Genomic DNA, 18372 nt, shown 5'->3' with positions numbered 1-18372 from the left:
TCAGTGCATAAAATGGTGAAGCTGTCTGTCTTAAAGGGCATTTAATTACGGCACAATTTTAAAAGTGAATGAGTGATAAGTGAGTTCTACTTACCTTGTAGTAAATGACCTGTTTTTTTTTTCCTTCACCCCTCAGAATCCTTGACATCTAACCTTTTGCTTATGTAAAACACTTCAGCTGTTCATTCGCAAGTTTAACTATGCTGAAGACTATCCAGTGGAAAGAAATCTTATTATCTTCAGCTTAATGTTTCATTATCTGGCACAATATGAGGATATTAGACTTTGATTGCTGGTTCTCTTTGGAGATTACAGCATTTAAGTTCTTATTCCTATCTTAATTTTAAATTTTATCCTTTTTTTTTTAACTAGTTGCATTTACGTTACATTTATATCTTGTCTTGCAGGGTTTGGGGGTAAAAAGTTTAGGCAAGAAATTAAATATTCTGATTAGATTTGCCTTGAATTGCCCAGATTATTCTGTCGTTCATCCATCCATTTTACATCCTAACAATATGTAGACAAAACAGTGGACATCGAGCAATTGCAATGGCAACTCACTACATACCAACATCACACATCTGACAGAAAAATCCCTTCAAGAACAGTGTGATGACCTGAAGGACCTATGGATATTACAAAACCATTAATCTGTGACAATGTCACCCAAAGTTACAGTAAATAAGTTATCAAAGTAGTTTTATGGATGACAGTAATGTATCTGTTTGGAATCTGCTGTGCTCCGACAGGCATATACATTCGCTATAAAAGGATCTTCAATCTTTCTGAATCATTTCATTCTTTTTTACACACTATAAAATTGCCATTTTTATGGCCAGGCTTGATGTACGATATGGCTGAAGAAATGTATGAGTTAATTAAAGAATAAAGAGCTGTCCCTCCTGCTGTGCATTTCTGTTGATGGCATTAGCATCTTAGGACCAGTGGCTTGTTCTGTGCAGAGATTTAACTGTACATGATTCATATGGGGCTGCGGGAGGTTATCACTGTGGTGTGCATACTCATACTGCATGGGAGCCTGTGATTTGATCCAAAATCCAGAGGCTTTGTATCTTCAGGACGAGCTTCTGCACTCCTAGGAAACATTTACACTTCTTTGAAATTGTCAGCAAGATCCCAGACCACAAAGCAGAGTTCTTTTTGCAAACGATAATCCCACCAAGGAAGCCATCATGGAAAACTAGGGCAGGAAAGGATCACTTGAATTCTGTCTGCTGCAATCACAGATGGCCATGCTGTCTCATTCTAGCCAGGCATGCATCAGCCTCTACCTTATATCTCCCTGATATTTGGTTTTTGTTTGTTTTTTTGTTTTGCTTTGGTTTGTTTTCTTTATTTTTGCTCTTTCTACCCACCACTAGAAGGCTGTTCCAGGAACTCACTCCTCAAATAGCTAGAAATCACCCTCAGCTTTCCAGCCAAAATTTATTCATGCCAATTAATGTTCATCTGTTCTTGTGCCAACATTGTTCTTTAGTTTAAATTGCTCTTCTGGCTCCCTGAAGCTTACCCCACTGTATTTATAGAGCCCAATCAGATCTCTCTTGGTCTTCGCTTTGCTAAGCTAAATAACACAAACATCCTTAGTTCACTCTCGAGAAACAAGCTCATTATTCGTTTGATCATCCTTCACCTATGCCCTGCTAGGTTTATATTTTTTGCACGGAGCTGGCAAGAAATGTCCCCTGAATTGCAGCTGAGGTCTCCCCAAGTTGTCCTGTACGGGAATTAATGCTCTCCTCTCACGGAAGCGACCTATTTTGCATCAGCCTTCAGAAGTGAACGTACATACCCCAACACCTACCTCTGAGCCTCACACTAGCCATGTATTTCCTGGCCAGTAGCCCTCTTCTCATGCCAGTGAGCAAAAATGGTATGTCCAGGGAGCACCTTCAATTTCTTTTATTTTGCCTTTGAATTCTGGCTACTGTGCATTAAATAAGATACTTTCTTTCTGTGTCTCACAAGCATGTTCTTTTTCTTCAAAAGATTATTGTTTAGACAGCCAAAAGGAAGGCAATTGTAGCATAGGATGATCATTGGAAAGAGAAAGATACAAGACCTCCTTTAAATTTTAGGAAACATGAAATGCTTTCTACCTTGTTTATCATTACTCAATATGAGCTAAGGCATTTACAGAATGTATGCTCTCCAAAACAAATTTAAAAGATAAAATATTCTAATTGCACTTTTTTTTCCCCTTCTCCATATTAGCATTATTATTTTAGGAAAAATAGCAGAATATTGTCAGGGACTGTAACTTGTTACTTTTCTGTATGACTTAGTCCTGTGCCATAATTTCAAAGCCTATATCCAATAACACAAGTTTCCTTTTAACAGCAGCTTTAATAAGTCATCCTACCTCTGCACAGCCTTTATTATTGCTGGGCTCTTTTTGTCTTTTTTTCTTCACGTAAATACCAGTACAGACACATTTTTAATATCCTATGGATACCAGTTTTCTTCTTGAGGCCATTTTGTTCTGTGGAAAGACATGTAGAGTCTTTAGTTAACAATAATGTCTTGTTCCCGTGTGGCAAAAGTAGATCCTCCTGCGGTCACTTTCCAATCTCGTTGTTTTGTCACAAACAGCCTAGAAAAGCTAGAAATACAGTTACAGAAATGAACAGTAGAGAAAGAAAAACAGCATAAGAAAGATTTCTAAAGCTATGCAGGTTACAGGGTATTAAAATGTACATGGCTGTATCATATTTCTTTCTAGAACCCAATTTTGTCTTCACAAACATGTTATACAACTGTTATTCCTCTCACATACTAGGCTTATCATCTCCGTGTCCTTTCCAGCCTTCCTCATGTCCTCTGTGTTAGCTCTAATAAAAGGTAATCCATAAGAAAAGGTTCAAAAGACCAAGCTGACCAAGCTCAATTAGTTCTCTGATGAACATAATCAAAGCCAGACCTTCAACTGAAAGGGGTGGCACTTGTAGAGACAGGATAGAGCTTGCTCACTCTGTGTTTGAGCACAAGTTTTATCAGAGTCTTTTAAACTTAGACCATTTGGCTTTATTACTGTAGTACCTTAGGCCCTCTTGCCCTGTACACAAGCCAAATGGAAGGGCACTCGCAGCCTTGCTACACGTAGACTTCAAGTGAGTGGCTAGAGCTAGGCACACATTTTTATTTGTCTGTCCATGGTAAGGAAGTCCCCTTGCAGCATGCTGCAGAAATGTAATGGTTTTTGAGGCAGTTCTGTCCAGATATGTTGTGTTAAAGAGGGTGGAAAACACAAGGATTTGGGCTGGGAGGCGGAGGAGAGGCAGTAAAGAGGCAAACAGGTTGGGCCATGGCACCAGGATTTGGGAGCAAAATCCTTATGTCTGTCCATGCAGGGGGAAATCTTAAATAGCAAAATGTGTTTTATACATCTTAACTAAGCAGACTAATTCATTCAGGGACCTAGGTCCCTCTTACTTCTATACCATGATTCAAATTAGATTTTCTGTACTTCTCGGCATGGTGTGCAGTCGATGGAGTTTCCCATACTTATTTCTGCCCTGAGACATCTGCACGTGCAAGATACTATATAGGTATTTGGAGAAGAACAGAGGAATACATTTTTAAGGGCTCTTCAGACAACGCAGGTCAGTTCTCAGAAAGTTTTGTCCTGCAATCAAATATTTAAAAATGCTCTCGCAATAAATGTATGCCTGTCTGTGATACTCACTAGCAGCTTGTTCTAACCTTACAATGCTGGAGACAGTCCTGTAATTCTCAGCGGGTGCATTCTCACTGAAGCCCCATAAAAGGTAATGGGTAATTAATATCATCCAAAATTCTTCAGTAATGGCTGGGGATAGCAGAATTTAGCTCATATTTCCTTTTGGGACCATGAAAGTTAATTTCTATACTTTCTGGCAAAAAGGCTGATCTTTCTATTCTGACTGTTTTTATTTCGAAGCATGTAAGCAACAGCAAATGCATGCACTTATAGTTTTGTATCATTCTTATTGGAATTTAATTTGTTCCTTTACTAGTGAAGGAAGATCTGAAACATCCTCAAAGTTTAACGAGATGTTAATGTGCTAGAAAGAGCTTTTGAAAGAGCTTGTTTTAGTCAAAATATTGCAAGAGTGTTAATTCTGAGACTTTCAATAACACTAAAAATGTTTATTGATAAATGCCTCATTTTCTTTTAATAACACTTGCTTTAATGTTGCTGTAAAAGGCATCAACTTTGGCTTAATGATACAGTGTTAGCAGTTAAAAATCTACCTTCAATGGTTATTTGTATTTTAAATTTGGCATTTTCATTTGATCCCATATGCTTTTGACAACCCTGGATTGAATTAAAGCAGGATCCCAGGCACCTTATAATGGCAAGAGAGCAGTTAGATCTTAGGCAGCACCTGAGCTAATGTCTCTTTTCTAGCTGAGTGATAGCCAGGCAGTTTGCAGTGCCAGCAACTGCAGTTAAATCAAATTGACTTTTAGTGTTAGACCAATGGTGCTAATAGGCTGGGTTGACTGTCTATGAGTGGATATGGAAAGACAAATACATTAAAAGCAGAGGTCACGCTTATCTTTTGCTTTCGGCAGCACAGGCTTAACAGTGTGAAGTTCGTTTCCCCTCCAAGAAATTATAGTTCGTCCAGTTTATCTCAAATGAGTTCGCTAATGAAAATCTAGAAGGATTTTTCCTTGTCACATCATCCTCCATAACTCAAGACTTATTGCCCTTGCATCCCTTCATGCTCAGATGGGAGTAGGGATTTTTTTCCTTTTTGCTTTTGCATACAGCATCTAGCACAGTGATGTCTCGACCTTTGCTTTAGGTGTTAATGCAACAACTAATGAGGAGCAAGGAAAGTATGGGAAACACGGGGAGGCTGTGAACTGGCTGGGGAAATATCTGGTAGGAAATACGGATCGCTGCTGCTTCCAACAGCCAACAGAAAGAGCAGTAGGCACCCCGGCGAACTTGCAGCAATATTCCTCTGCTGATTTCCTGAACTTTTTGCCAATGCTAAAATAACGGCCTTTTCGCACAGCTGAACACCATGGGCAGTGGAACAGTTTTAATAGTCCTCTCAGTTTTGAATGTCAGGTACTGAGGGCTGCAGAAGTCTTGGCCCATCGGTTTGTGCAGGGCTTGATGAGCGTGTGCCTGTGATTTGGCTCAGGGTAGTGCCCAGAAACCTCTGAAGACTCACGTCAGGCAGATTAATAGCATCTCTGGAAGGAGTTAGCCTCAGTACAGAGTAACTAGCACCAGCACAATGATAGCATTGACAGCACAGTAATAACACCAGTGTGTTCACAGCTGATGGCTTGTACCATGCAGTGAGGCAGGATGAACAGAGCTGCATTTCAGGAGGAACATCAGCAGAAGGCTGCAACTCCTGCTTGGGGTAAGAAGTAGGAAAAAGGTGGTGCCAGTAACCAGCAGGATCCTCTGCCTGTTGGTCATGTCTGAGAGTGCTCCCGGAAGCTCAGCAATGTCTCACTTGTTGTATTGTAGTTAGGGGATCCAAGTGGGATATCCTTTAAATCCTGCCAGCACCCACAAGATGGGACAGGAGAGAGATCTCTCACTTCTGAGCCCTCTTCTCTGCTGAACCGTGATTCACAACGCAACACCCCGAGCTGCTGACTTGGCAAAGTACCTCACCCCGGTCTCATGCTACTTGGAGGGCACATACAGAGGGAGCAACTTCTGCATGCTTGGGCTTAAGGAGCTCAGAACCAGTCCCACTCGGTGCATTCCCTGCTGCTGTGTCAGCCAGGAGAGGCCGTGTCCAAATGGCTGAACATCAGCCGTGCCATGCTGCCTGTCACCCTGTCTTTGGAGAGTACAGAAATATAAGGTAGACAAGGTGAAGGAGGTCCAATGCTGGAGAGACAGCATGGCTAGGGCCTTGTGCTCTTTGTACCGTCAGTTATTCAGCATGTTCCTCGGAGTTGGCCGAAGCCATTTTCCAGAATGATTTTTCTTGGAAAATGCTCTTTCGTCAACGTCTGAAAGCTCTGTAGGAAGATTGTCAAAAACTGAATTCAGACAGAGAGCTTTGTTTTGAAGAGTTTCGTTTCACCCATCAGCAGTGCTGTCTATTTGTATTAGTTCAGATGATAACAGACATTTTTAAATGCAGCTGTTGTACTCCGTGCTGGGAATCGCAGTGATTTTTACCGTGTAGCAAGGAAACATTTTAACACTATGAAAATCCAACTTTTTACTCAAACATTTTGACACCCAGAAAGTTAAAATTTTGGTATGGTAATTTGATGGTTTCAGTATAGACCAAGCTTGAAATCCTGCTCCACAGAACATTTTGAATGTGCAACAATTTTTTTCTAATTTGATTTAGGGAGGGCAGAATAACAAGCCAACTGTGTACCAAAAATCTGGAGCTTCTTGCAAGTTGAAAATTCCACGTTTTGTTTCCCTCTAATACCAAGAGAGAAAAGGTTAATCTGAAAGTACACTGAAATTCACATTTACAAAATCCAGTCTCCACAAGGCCGTGAAATCCTTAATTTGTTTATTTCTCCCATAAGAATATAAATCACTGTTGCATCCCCCAAATGTTTGTGAGTTTATCAAAAGGAGCATTTATTCAGCATTCATTCCACTCTGTCATTAAATCCTCTGGATTATATGGCTGTTGTTGTCTTTTAAATTCCTGGTAAATATGTTGCTGACAACCAGCTGTTCTTTTCAGTGCATCATAACCAAGCCTCCTAGAGTAGATCATTAGTCTGCTCGCATCCATCTATTTTATTTATGTCAGTCAGGGAGATTACAACAGCCATCTGCAACCGTGGACAGCTTTTGTTTTGCAGGAATGCACTATGGCACCATCGAGGGCAAAGGGATGTGGGGGACAGGGCAGAGCTTCAAGGATGTCAGGTCGCCGAGGGCAAGAAGGCTTGCCAAGAGCCCATGGTAGGGACACCTCAGTCTCTGGTGACTTTTTCCCTTCTTGCCCCAAGGCTGCTTTGAGCCAGGCAGGCTCAAAGATGGGGAAACATCTGGGGGCTGGAAGCATGGGCAAGGCACAGGGCACCGCCTGGTTATCTTCAGGAGCCAGCTGGTCTCAGAGAGCTTCTGCACCATCAGTTTCCTTCCCGGTCCCCAAACAGTGCGTCCGTGCCAGCAGCAAACTCATTGCTTCAGCTAGGGGGTAAGGAGAGAGGCAGCCTGCTCCTCGCCCGTTTCTCCTCCACATCTCATGGATGGAACAACTTGGATGCTGGCCTCTTGCCTACCTTGACTGTAAGGGTAGCCCGTTCTCACAGCGAAAATTTGGGTGCATGTTAAGCCTTGGTTATGATACAGTCATCTTTCCTTTGTACTCTTAGCCCATGCTCCATTTGTTAAATGGAGTGTCAGAGCTTTCCAACTACACGTTTCCCCCTTGGCAGCATGCTGACTCCTGCTGCTGCTTTGACTTTTCCATGGTCTGATACATCAGGCTCGGTTCACTCTCAGTTCAAGCTGTGTCAGAGACTCCCATGTGCACAGTGGTCAGAGGTTTTCTCTGCTGGGGAAATCAACCTTTACATTTTCCAGCTTGCAGGATTCAGCCTAGCTGATTCTCTCTCTGAAAGCAAGGGGATGCTGTCCCTCACACTCGTAATTTACAGGAATTAGCAATGAAGTGATGCTTGGTTTGAGGGAAAGAAGCACTGCGAGCAACTGGGTCTTAAAAGGGAGATTTGGAAAGGGAGGTCCCCACTGGGAATCGGGAAATTTTGGTTTCTGGTGAAAACATAAATATTCAACACTTTCTGTAAATCAAAAATCAGAAGGAAAAAAAAAACAGTCATTTTGGATTGATTGAACTATTTCTCTCACAGCTTACGCTGAAATACGTAGTATTTCATCTGTCTGTGAAATGCAAGCAAGCTGAAAGATTAGTTATATTAATTAGAAAAAATAGTAAAAAAAAAACCTATCTGAAACACTTTCAAAGAACAGATGGCTTTCACTTCTTGCGGCTGTAGAGTGTTTTGCTGCAACATAAAGGCATGCAGCATCTCCTCTGGCGATGAAAGAAATTGAAATGGAAAGAAAATCTTGCAGGGAAATTCACTGGCAGCTCTAGGTAAGCAGTAGAAATAACAGGCATGATTTTTGCTCCCTCTAACCTTTGTTGGTTTCACTGCCTGCTGGAGGCTCACGGGGCCTGAATCACTCTGCTCTGAATCAGGGTAAGGGACTGAACCTGGGGCTGCAGTAGACTGGTGGCTGCTCCTTCAGCTTAGAGGCTGACTTTCCTTCAGCAAGATAACCAGGGATTTCTCCAACAAGGACAGCAGTAGACTGAGCCTGCCCAAAAGTGCCAGAGAAGCAGCCCAGACCTGGTGAGAACCTGTGCACAGACTGCTTTTGGGACACTGCAAATCACTGCCTGAGATCAAGGTGTTAGGACATCTGCTTGCCCTCAGCTCTCTGCCCTTCTCCCCATCAGGACAGCAGCAGCAGAAGCCCCGTCTGCAGAGGTTTATTGTGTCAGAGGGTGGTTTTGACTGTTTTCTCTACCAGCTCGCCAGGCTTAACCTTTTGACCATCCTTCAGCCTGCCTCATAATGTGCCTATTTTATCGACAATTGCAGTTAAAATGGAAGGCAGTTCGGCCAATCCTGCCTGCTGCCGCTTGAAAATTTTGTCGTGACCTTGTTTGTGTCCTTAATTCTTGCTGGAGATGCTCATCTCCTTGCACTGTAACCAATGAATCAATTTTATTTTCTCTGCTCCAAGTGGGGGGTGGGAGTTTCTCCCCCCTCCGTATCTCCAATAAGAAAACTCCTGCAGTTTTTCTCTCTTTGTAACTGCCTATTGATTGTGTGTGTCAACCATATGTTTGTGGATGCTGAAGGATTTGATTTTATTTCTATTTGCTCAATGGTATCTGAAAAAAAAAATGACTGCTCAAAGGGCTGCTGAGAAGTGGGGATCTTGTCAGCGTGTTTTATAACACATTATTCACATATAATTGCAACACGACGTTGTGATTACACGAGGCATTTCCTTTTTTTTTTTTGCTTGCTTTAAATATGCCCTTTGGATGACATATGCATCTGCAGTCCCAAGGCTACAGAACTGCAGTAGGCAAGGTTGCCTCCTGTTGCACGTGCCTAGATTTAGTGCCCTTACACAAACTGCGTGCCCGTAAATAAAAATCATTTTTCAAAGCGTTTGCAGGCAGTGGCTGCTGTGCTTGTTTTTGTCGGTCTGGGCAGCCCTGTGCCACTGAGAGCCAGTCGGCAAACCACCGGCTGGCACGTACCACAAGTTGCTTGAGGGATGAGAAACTAACATCGGTAGCTTCTTCAAGGATGACAAACTGCATTAGCTGTTTGGCAGGCTTACCGGGAGAGCTAAACCCATCTTGCATCTGGCTTCAGCACCTTGGCCTGGAGTCCACAGCACATCTTCTAGCAGAGATGCGGTAGGCTTGTGGCATCCCAGCCCTTGAGCTGCTTAAAGAGAATTTGTGTGCTGAAATATCTGGCTGGGGCCACAGCCCCTGGGTAGAGCAGCTCTGAAAAGGAGCAGCAGTGGCTGAAATGGGCTTTGCTTCATCAGGGACTCAGACCCATCAGCACAGGAGCAGGGTGGTTGTGGAGAGCTGTCATCTCCTACTTACGAATGACTCCTGAATTCCCTCTACAAGCTCAAGCTCTCTGGCACAGTCGTGTGGCTGCCCTGAGGGTTTGGTGTCGCAGTTCATAAGTGCAAGAAATTTCACCAGCTTCTCTGGTAGGAATAGCACTTTATTTCCCTGACAAAAATGAAGACGAATAACTGCACATAATAAAACAGCATGCTTTTGTTTAGTCATTATCAGTAATTCCCTGTGTAACTTGCAGTACTCAGTGCAAGTCCATGGTGTGCTCATAGAGCATGAGTGAAAATTATTGTAAAATTGGCATTTCCAAATGAAGTGCAAGAATATTTGAGGTACAGTTTCCAACAAATATTTGCATGTTATCAAAATAGATTACCTGTTTGTTTAAGTGTTCTCAGGGTACTATGTCTTCTAAAGTTAATTTCAGGTCTGTAAGCAAGATCAGCACTGCCTTTATTACATTGCAGTAAATCTTTATTGTATCTGTGCTTCCCTCTCCTGGGACAGATGTCCAAGGCACTTAGCCCTTGGGGAAACTACAGCTCTCAGATTACCACAGTCCTATTCACTTTGTCCTTGTGTCTGTACTACTGCAATATCTTTTCCTTTTACCTGCTAGGGCTCTCTACATAAGAACACATTTCAAACGTATGTGAGATTATGTTGCAGCTTTTATTTCACAGATTTATGGTTTAATAGTAAGATGCTGTTACAAACTTGATTAGTTAGACCTGGAAGAATTACTCTTGTGTTTTGCAGGGAGAAGGCCATGAACAGCTGCAGAGGTTAGGAGCAAAGGAAGTGTGTAGGAGAGTCATTCGGAAGTTAGGGTGTGTAGGGCAACAGGGCTGAAATAGGTAACATAGATATTTTATCTGTAGCCTTTTGAAATCAGGAGTTGGTTTTCCTTTGACATTACTGCATATCTCAAAGCTCTAACAGATAAATAGTAAGAGTTAGAATGAAAGCCATACTAGTCCAAACGCAAAGCACATTCTGCAAAGAGATGACGTAAACCAGAGGGTGGAAGAATACAGTGTTCTTATGTGACAGTGTTCACTGTTGGTTTCAGAACAGGTACTTTGTTTTTCATTAGATGCAATATTGGAGATGTCATCTTTAATCCATTTCTGTCAAGCTCTGTTGTCAGAAAGAGTGAAATTTCTCTCCAAAAAGACATATCTGTTAATCCCTAAAAGCACACTGCAGCCACATTCTAGTCCTTCCAGCTCTCTAATCAATGTTTCATTCTGCAAGGATGCCCTTGAACCTAGGAAATGGCTTCATATTATGTCCTAGAAAAAAAAATATATTTTTTTTTCTTTTCTCATCTTCAGGAGAGGGACACTTTTTTAAGTATTTGTTTATTTTGTAACTCAGTGTCATGGTGCTCCACCAGTCAACTGAAAACTCATCGACTTTTCACTATGAGTAAGAGCAAAAGAATGCTTGATGGGGTCTGTTTTCTTCTGAGCCTGCCCTGTAGTGCTTTAAAAGAAAGAGCCCCCAGATGGTGAGAGCTGTAATTTTAAAAGAAAAGCCTTCCTTGTTGAGAATGGCAGAGTATTTGGAACAGCAGAAGGGATCACGGGTAGAGCTATGTTACTTTTTCCCAGGAATAATGTCATGTATTAGGAGGAAGCTGGCTAATGATCAGAATTCTTCAACAAAAGATGTGAAGTTTGCTTTTTTAAATAAGGAATTCATTAGCATTGCTGAATACTCTTATCATATTTCTTTTATCTATAAATGATTTCCTCTTGCTTGGTTACTCAGCCTTCAAATGCTTCAGAAGTTGGATAAAAGCAGATAGATGTTAGAACTCTAGGTATTGTGAAGGTGTTAATATGTGGTAGGTTTTTTTAATCCAAATGCACATACTTCAGGAACCGTTAGCTTGTCTTTTCACTTGACAAAAGAGGCTTTAGATTTACCATTATGTTGCAAGGCAATTCAGTGCAGAGTATTTCAGTCGCACAGTGACTGACGCCCCTCACGTGGGCCACTTCTTGTCCAGACGGACCAGAAAATGTTTTCTCAGAGCCATCCTCACAGGGCAGTGCCAGAGTAAAAGCCAGTCTCTGGTGAGCTAGGCAAATAAATAGCCAACCACTGGTGCCATGATAAAGGCCCAGGGCAGCTCTACTCTTGGTTCCAATACCTGCAGAAAGAGTTACATGTACAAGTTGCATACATAGCTGAACACTACGTCTGCAGAGAACGTTAGAAAAAAAATTTATTCCATGATGCTAAGGCCGTATGTTATGAAAACTGCCTTTAATTGTAGCTATACAGCAGCCTTTATACACTCACCTGTGATAAACCAGGCTTTTCGTAGTAAAATATTATTCATGTAGATACTTGTCACTGTGCAGTGACAACGCAACACTTCATTTACGTTTATCTGTGGAACGCTGGAACTGGCATACAGTACATTTCTCTAAAAGCTTTCATGAATGTTAATGACAGGGAATATAGCTTGGAGACAAAACTTGTGCCTAGGAAAATACAGAAAAGGGAAGCCAATAAAGCATCATGTGGAAAATATTAGCTTGCTGAAAAACTCTTTATGGTTTGAATTAATTTTTAGTTCAGCAGCACTTGTTAAAACTATAAATAGATAAATAGTCTCTTGCTTTCCTATAGCTTTCTCCCTCTTATAGTGTACTTTAGAAGTCTTCACATCCAGTGATTTTTATTTTATTATATTTAGCTATCACTGCAGGCTCTCTTTCAGAGAACTACTTTGCTATCAGGTTGCTTTATCTCAGTTCCTAGTGTGATAAAAGCCAATTTAGAGTCACTTTCTTTATACAAAACAATGGAAAGTACAAGATATTTTGATGATAATGGAATGTTTAAAAAAGGATGACCATCTGCCTGTTCACTTCTCCTGCTTTCAGTGTTCTATGGAAAGATGAAATCAGTGAGACGATCTTCAGTCCTGTCAACTGGGAAGATGTGTTAACTGTCTTATAAGACAAGCATATGGCTGGGTCTTAAGGGCTTTTTCAAACTGGGCATCCAAATGCAGGCTGCCAAGCTGTGTACAGGAGCATCTGCCACTTCGGTTCCCCATCACAATGCCTCACTGCATCACCAGAGAGCCTGAGCTGGTGCCTGCTCTTGTCAAGGTCGGCATTTCATGGCAAGAGCAGGCGACAAAAATGTAGATCTGTGAAACCAAAGGCTCCACTTTAGGCTACCCCATTTGAAAGTCTTGAAATTAGACTTTGAGAAAGATGAGACTTACCCATCTGGAAGATCGCAGCAGAAAACCAGCAGCAAGCTCCTGGGTGAACACAAAGGGACCTTGGTGTGAGGAGTCTCCACCGATGGGAGAGAAAGCAGTACTTTGAGCAGTAGTGTTCACACCAGCCTTACTGGGCAGGCCAGGAAGGACTCCGTGGGACTTCAGCTGATTATTTTCACACTGTCCCCGCCAGAACTGTTGTCTAGTAGGCTCATGTCTCTGTACCTTGCCGTATTTGTGGTCTTTTGGCTTGGATGGCCTAGCTTCTGAAGAGTGTTGAGCAGGAATTGCCCCAGTAGAGGCCCTGCCTGTGCCAGTAGTTGTGCTGGCTCCCTGCATCTAACCAGAATCTGTCTCACTCCAACTTTGACCACTTGATTCTTCTGCTATACATTGCTCAGCCTCCTGCTTCTTGTGACAAACATCATTATGTTGCGTCTAAGATGGAGGCTGGCAGCAGCATCAAGGAAGCTCAGGCTGGCCACTGGAGCAAAAGGCAAGGGTAAGGAAAATCCTGAGCACCACAGGGCTGTGGGTTCACTGCCCTACAGTCCATCACCTTTCCAGGTGAAAAAAAAAAAAAAAGAGAGTGAGCTCGAAGGAAAAGAATTGTTTTGTTTGTTGCAAGTCGTAGATTTCATGGCCCCCACAGGGAACCAGGACTGAAAAATTCCGTTCACGTTTTCCTGATTATTTTCCCATGTATGCCAGTGCATGCAGAGTGCTGTGATGGTGACATCCTTCACAATGTCTGTTGACTAACTAACTCTGTATTAAGTGGCCAAAGTAGGGTGCAACTACCTGAGCAATGGGTCACATTGGATGTTGGCTCATTCCCTTTGACCTTGAAAGATGATGGTATTCTGGCACTCAGGTGACCCTGCCCGTGTCTTCCTCCTACTGATGACTCTGAAAAAGTTAGGTCTGTGCTTAAGAGAGAATATTGCCAAACGTGTTTTCAGTTAACCATTTATTTCCTCATTAGCCCTTAATACAAGAAAATATCAGAGTATTTTGAGCTCGGTAAGGACTCTGTTTTTCCCAAGTAATTAGTAGTCATGACAAAGTTTCCCAAGAAAATGCCTGTGTGGAGATAATTGTTTTGTTTCAGAATATACATGATGCTTGTGGCTAAAATTACTGGCAAATACAGGGAGATAAGTTATCTGTTCTAATCACACAGAACTTGCCTTGAAAATCACAGAAGGTAGAGTAATAGAGAAAGATCCATGAATGTGCAGGAAGTTGGATTTATTGCTATTTGTGAAGTGACTTAACACAATTTAGAGCAATTTTAGCTAGTCAAGATCACATCAGCGAATCCCAAAATATCTGCCATATTTATTTATTTTTTTCTGAGACAGCCTGTTGTATATCTTCCTTTGTTCTTACCTAGTATTTGCTCCTGCCCTGATTTCAAAACTTCAGTCATTCAATTAGGGAGCCAACACCCTTCTTTCCCTATCCTCACATACTGAATGACCTACTAAAAATCAGAGAGGTAAACAATTCCTGAAGTACTTACTTGGCCTAAACTAATTGTTGAAGGGGAACTGTGCTCCCAGCAATTGGAATCACTCTGGTAACATGCCTTGAACAGACTTAATGCTGCAATAATCTCAACCAAGAGACTACTAGATAAATTATCAAGTTACCCTCCCTCATGAACTGTTCAAACTTCAAGACTGCTAAAATGAGACATTTAATTGACCTGAAATTAAAAGAAACCCAGTAACTGGAGTTAAAAACAAAAAGAGACAACATTCTTATGACTCACATGTCTAGCACTGGTTGGAAAAAAAGTTTCAAAATATTTCTGTTAGGTATAAGTGACTAAAGAGTACAGAAAATACTTTTTCTGAAACAGATCTTTATTAGTAGTCTGGGTTAGAAAACTGGGTGTTCACTGTAACTTGGGTTTTCCATTGAGAGGAATAAAAATAAAATAAAATTAGATGTTATCAGCTTAAAAGTTAAAAAAATATGGAAAGTGATTTATTTACCAAGAAGAAAATGAGTTACTGTTGCTAATAGGCACGTTGTGAGACTCTAGATTAGACATTAGAAGAGGAATATAAACACAGTTTTGGGGGCAAATGAACTTTGTTAGAACACTTGGGCTAGTGCTAAGATAACAGTGCCTCTAGGAGACAGACTGCCTACTTTGCATCTGTATTTTGGTATTTCTCTAACAATTAAAGGTTTTCAGGCAAACCTTTTCACAGGCCTAAGGGAGCCAAAAGACCTTGATAAATGTGCAATGGTAGTAGAATGAAACTAGAATTAAGATATACAGAGTTAGGCCATAAATGCATGCTTAAACAGTTCTGATTCTCTTGCTGTTTCTAACTACAATTGTGCTTCTGCATGGCAAGGATGCACTGATTTGCAAATGGAGCTAAACAGTTTTCAGGACTTGAATAACAAATCCAGGGGATCCCCTAGAAAATAATGTCCTGGAAAGTAAAGTAGCAGTGAGAACTTACTGACCAAATTGAAGTGGAGCAGAAGCCATTCAGCAGTGTCCATCTGTGACAGTTCAGATAGGGACTGAAATTTTATCAGGATCCCTCTCCTTTTTGATAACAAGCTGTAATCTGGTTCACCTCGTGCCCAAGGGTTTCACAGTGCTTGATACAAGTTAAAGTGAATGGTGTCCAGATGCAGTCGGGCACTGAACAAGAAGATCCTAACATGCTTGTTAGTCCAGAAAGTCTTCTGCTATTTCCAGAACTGTTTAATGTGAGAAAGGGGGTATGGACTTAAATGATGTACCCAAGGTCATGCAGCAAATTAGTAGCAAGTTGGGAAGCAGCTCACAAACAGTCCCCTCCTGGGACTGCGGGGCTGATCTGCCTGCCTGAAAATAAAAGAAAACCAGACATCTCTGCAGTGAATCATTTTAAGCCAATTTGCATTGAACTATTTGCTATCAGAATCAAATAAAAAAGAAAGATGGAAAAAAAAAGTTGTAAAAGTAGTCTAAACTGTTTTAACAGCTTAGCAAGTCATCCTTTGATGTGATGCTTTAGAGGAGTTGAGGCAGGACATGCTGTTTCTGTGCAGTTTAATAGATGCAAAAATCCATGCATCTGGTCAACATCTAACACCAAACCTTAAAATCACCAGATCTGAATGCATGCAGTTGAGGTGTATTCCAGCAGTATCTGTGCCCATTTACACTTGCTAAATATCTAGCCTAATATTCAACATAAACAATTTTCTCATCATCTCCCAATTAGCTCCATTGCAGAAAATTAATTAAAAATCTTTTAGAGGGAAAGAAGAATTCAAGAACTATTTTTTTTTCACTTAATTAAAACCTCTTCTTTTTGATCTGTTATTTTTCTGAAAAAGATATCCAGTAGTTTGTCCTCTTTGGTTACTGAATTAAATGGCTCATTTACTCTGCATTAGTTATTGAGCTGTACACTTAGGCTTCAACTCTTGTGAAGGGCTCAGAAGATGATAGGAATCATAGCTGCTTTTCTCCGCACCTCTGGATAAAATTTCTTCAGGTACAGCTTGTGTTTCTTTTGGGCCCAGAGAGACATCTGGATGACCATCAGGAAAGCAAAAATGCCGACTATCAAGAAAAAAGGGAAAAAAAAAAAAAAAAAAGGATCGTGTTTTCTTTCAGCGCTTGTTTCTGTGAACACAGGAGGCTTTAGGGAAAAGTCTGCAGTCTCTTCTGTGGGCAGAGACAAGTTAACCCTGCCCTCGTTGTCAGCCTTGCAGTGGCTGTGGTAACGTGTCCTGAGGCTCACAGCTGCCATGTCAGAATGCATGCAGAAGATGTTCACATCTTCTAGAGACACCCTGAAACACCTCTGGCCTCATCATAAATCACGGCCTCCTTGGGCCTCGTGCAGTCGCGGCACAGAATTCTCCCTGACCACACACGACTGTTTCTCTGATTTGCTTCTGGCCTATAAAACTGCTTCATTTTTACCTTCAGCTTCCAACCGCAACAGGGAGCCGTGCTGTAACGTTTTGTTGTACATCTGGACCCTGGAGCAAGCAGACAGCCGCAAATTAAGCTGCCCAGCAGTGAGGTCTCACAAAAGCCTCAGTGTAGATGCATGGGCCCCTGCTGTGGTCATCAAGGCTCAGTAAGAGGTCTCTTAGGTTCCCCTCCTTTCAGGCTGAGAAGTATACAATGTTTTGCTTTTTTTTTTTTTTTTTTTCCAAATTCAGTACCCTTTTTCTCCCTTAAAATGAGCTGGGGGATCAGATTCATCTGGCATCTGGCCAAGTTATGTTTGGGACAGTCACTGAAAGGATGTGCACACAGCATCCTTTGCTGTTCTCTGCCCCCGGGAATGCAGCCCTACAATGTCCCTGAACTTTCAGATCATTTCCATACCTGGACCTGTAGCACAAAAATGTTTTATCTTTCAAACAAAATTAAAAGTTTTATTTTTATTTTGTCATGATGGAGTTTAAGTCGCTTCTGAAATCCCTTCCTTTTTCATTTGTAAACCACGTGGGGCTACTTTTTGCAAGTAGTTTTTATTGTTTTCTGTTTTGGAATGGAGAGATAATTAAAAAGTGAATGTTCTGGAGAGCTCAGTCCCGGGGAGTTCAGTCCCAGGGACCATATTTGTATGGGTATTTAGGGCTCTAAGGATTCAGGAAAATACTGAGCAAGATCTGCAAACACTGCTAAGCAGGTTGATGTTAGGAATTGGGTGCCTGATAAAAGCAAATGGGGAAATCCTGACACCTGTGTGTGTCTTTACTCATTGGAACTACTCAGTATGTCTTTTTAGCTCTTCCTATTAGAAGTATCATTCCAGGTTTACAGTGAAAAGAAAGTTCCCTGTATCATGTTTGACTATAAATGAAAAATATATTTTTTTAATTAAATTTCAAAGTTAATTTTCACTGTGAAAAGTGAAGAAACAATAATACTTCACAAAAAAAAAAAAAAAAAGTAGGTTTAGATCCAAAGAAGCTGACTGGGGGTGTTTCAGTAGTGTTCATGCTCCCCACAACTTTCTGAGGGTAGCACTTTGAAGGTTCGTACAGTCCTGTCACAGGGGAGATTTGATGATAGTATATCATGTGCTGTAAATTTGGGGCACGTTTTAATTTTACAGAATTCACCTCCACAAACAACAATTTCAGAGCTATCTCTGCTGTATTTCAAACTTACCTGGCAGTGTTTGTGTCATCACCGTGAAACTGATCCAAGAGCCAACCTGTCGCAAAGGAAGAGGCATTGTTAATTGTATACACAAAACAAAAGGGAAAATCTTCAGAAGAAGAGCCTAACACTTTGCACTAGAGAGAGAAGAAAAACAGGTAGAAAGGGACCACCCAGCATGCTGTGTGAGGGCGAAGAGATGGGGGGTAAATCATTTGGTTGATGGGGACTCTGTAATGGAGGAGAATATATTCAAAAGTCATGCTATAGATGTGAGGGAAGAGAAGGGCTGGTGGAGAAACATTTGTAGGAGCAAGGAGACTCTGGAACAAAAATGCTTGATGTATAGGGAGATG

The 18372-nt window shown here is 41.4% G+C and overlaps 1 protein-coding gene across 7 annotated transcripts in view; it reads right to left on the bottom strand.

Annotated features, from left to right (window-relative positions):
- Positions 1-566: 566 nt before the first annotated feature.
- TECRL (trans-2,3-enoyl-CoA reductase like) overlaps positions 567-18372 on the bottom strand; it is a 74842-nt gene continuing 57036 nt past the window's right edge. For 2 of the 7 annotated variants that reach the window (XR_010831250.1, XR_010831247.1), the window contains exons 11-14: positions 18026-18071; positions 12868-12906; positions 11928-12112; positions 567-2503 (exon numbers count right to left, since the gene is read on the bottom strand). Coding sequence is in view for 3 of the 7 variants with exons in the window: in XM_066996331.1 (XP_066852432.1) it covers positions 12015-12112; positions 12868-12906; positions 18026-18071 (183 nt within the window). In the remaining 4 variants the exon portion in view is untranslated. Of the gene's footprint in view, positions 2504-11599; positions 12113-12867; positions 12907-13772; positions 16454-18025; positions 18072-18372 lie in introns of those variants that run through there. The other 5 variants (XR_010831248.1, XR_010831249.1, XM_066996331.1 and 2 more) reach the window with 5 other exon arrangements.

This window comes from Anser cygnoides, chromosome 4, assembly GCF_040182565.1.
Source record: "Anser cygnoides isolate HZ-2024a breed goose chromosome 4, Taihu_goose_T2T_genome, whole genome shotgun sequence".
NCBI classification, from domain to species: Eukaryota; Metazoa; Chordata; class Aves; order Anseriformes; family Anatidae; genus Anser; species Anser cygnoides.
Note: the sequence above shows the minus strand (reverse complement) of the source record. Positions and strands in the feature narration are given on the sequence as shown.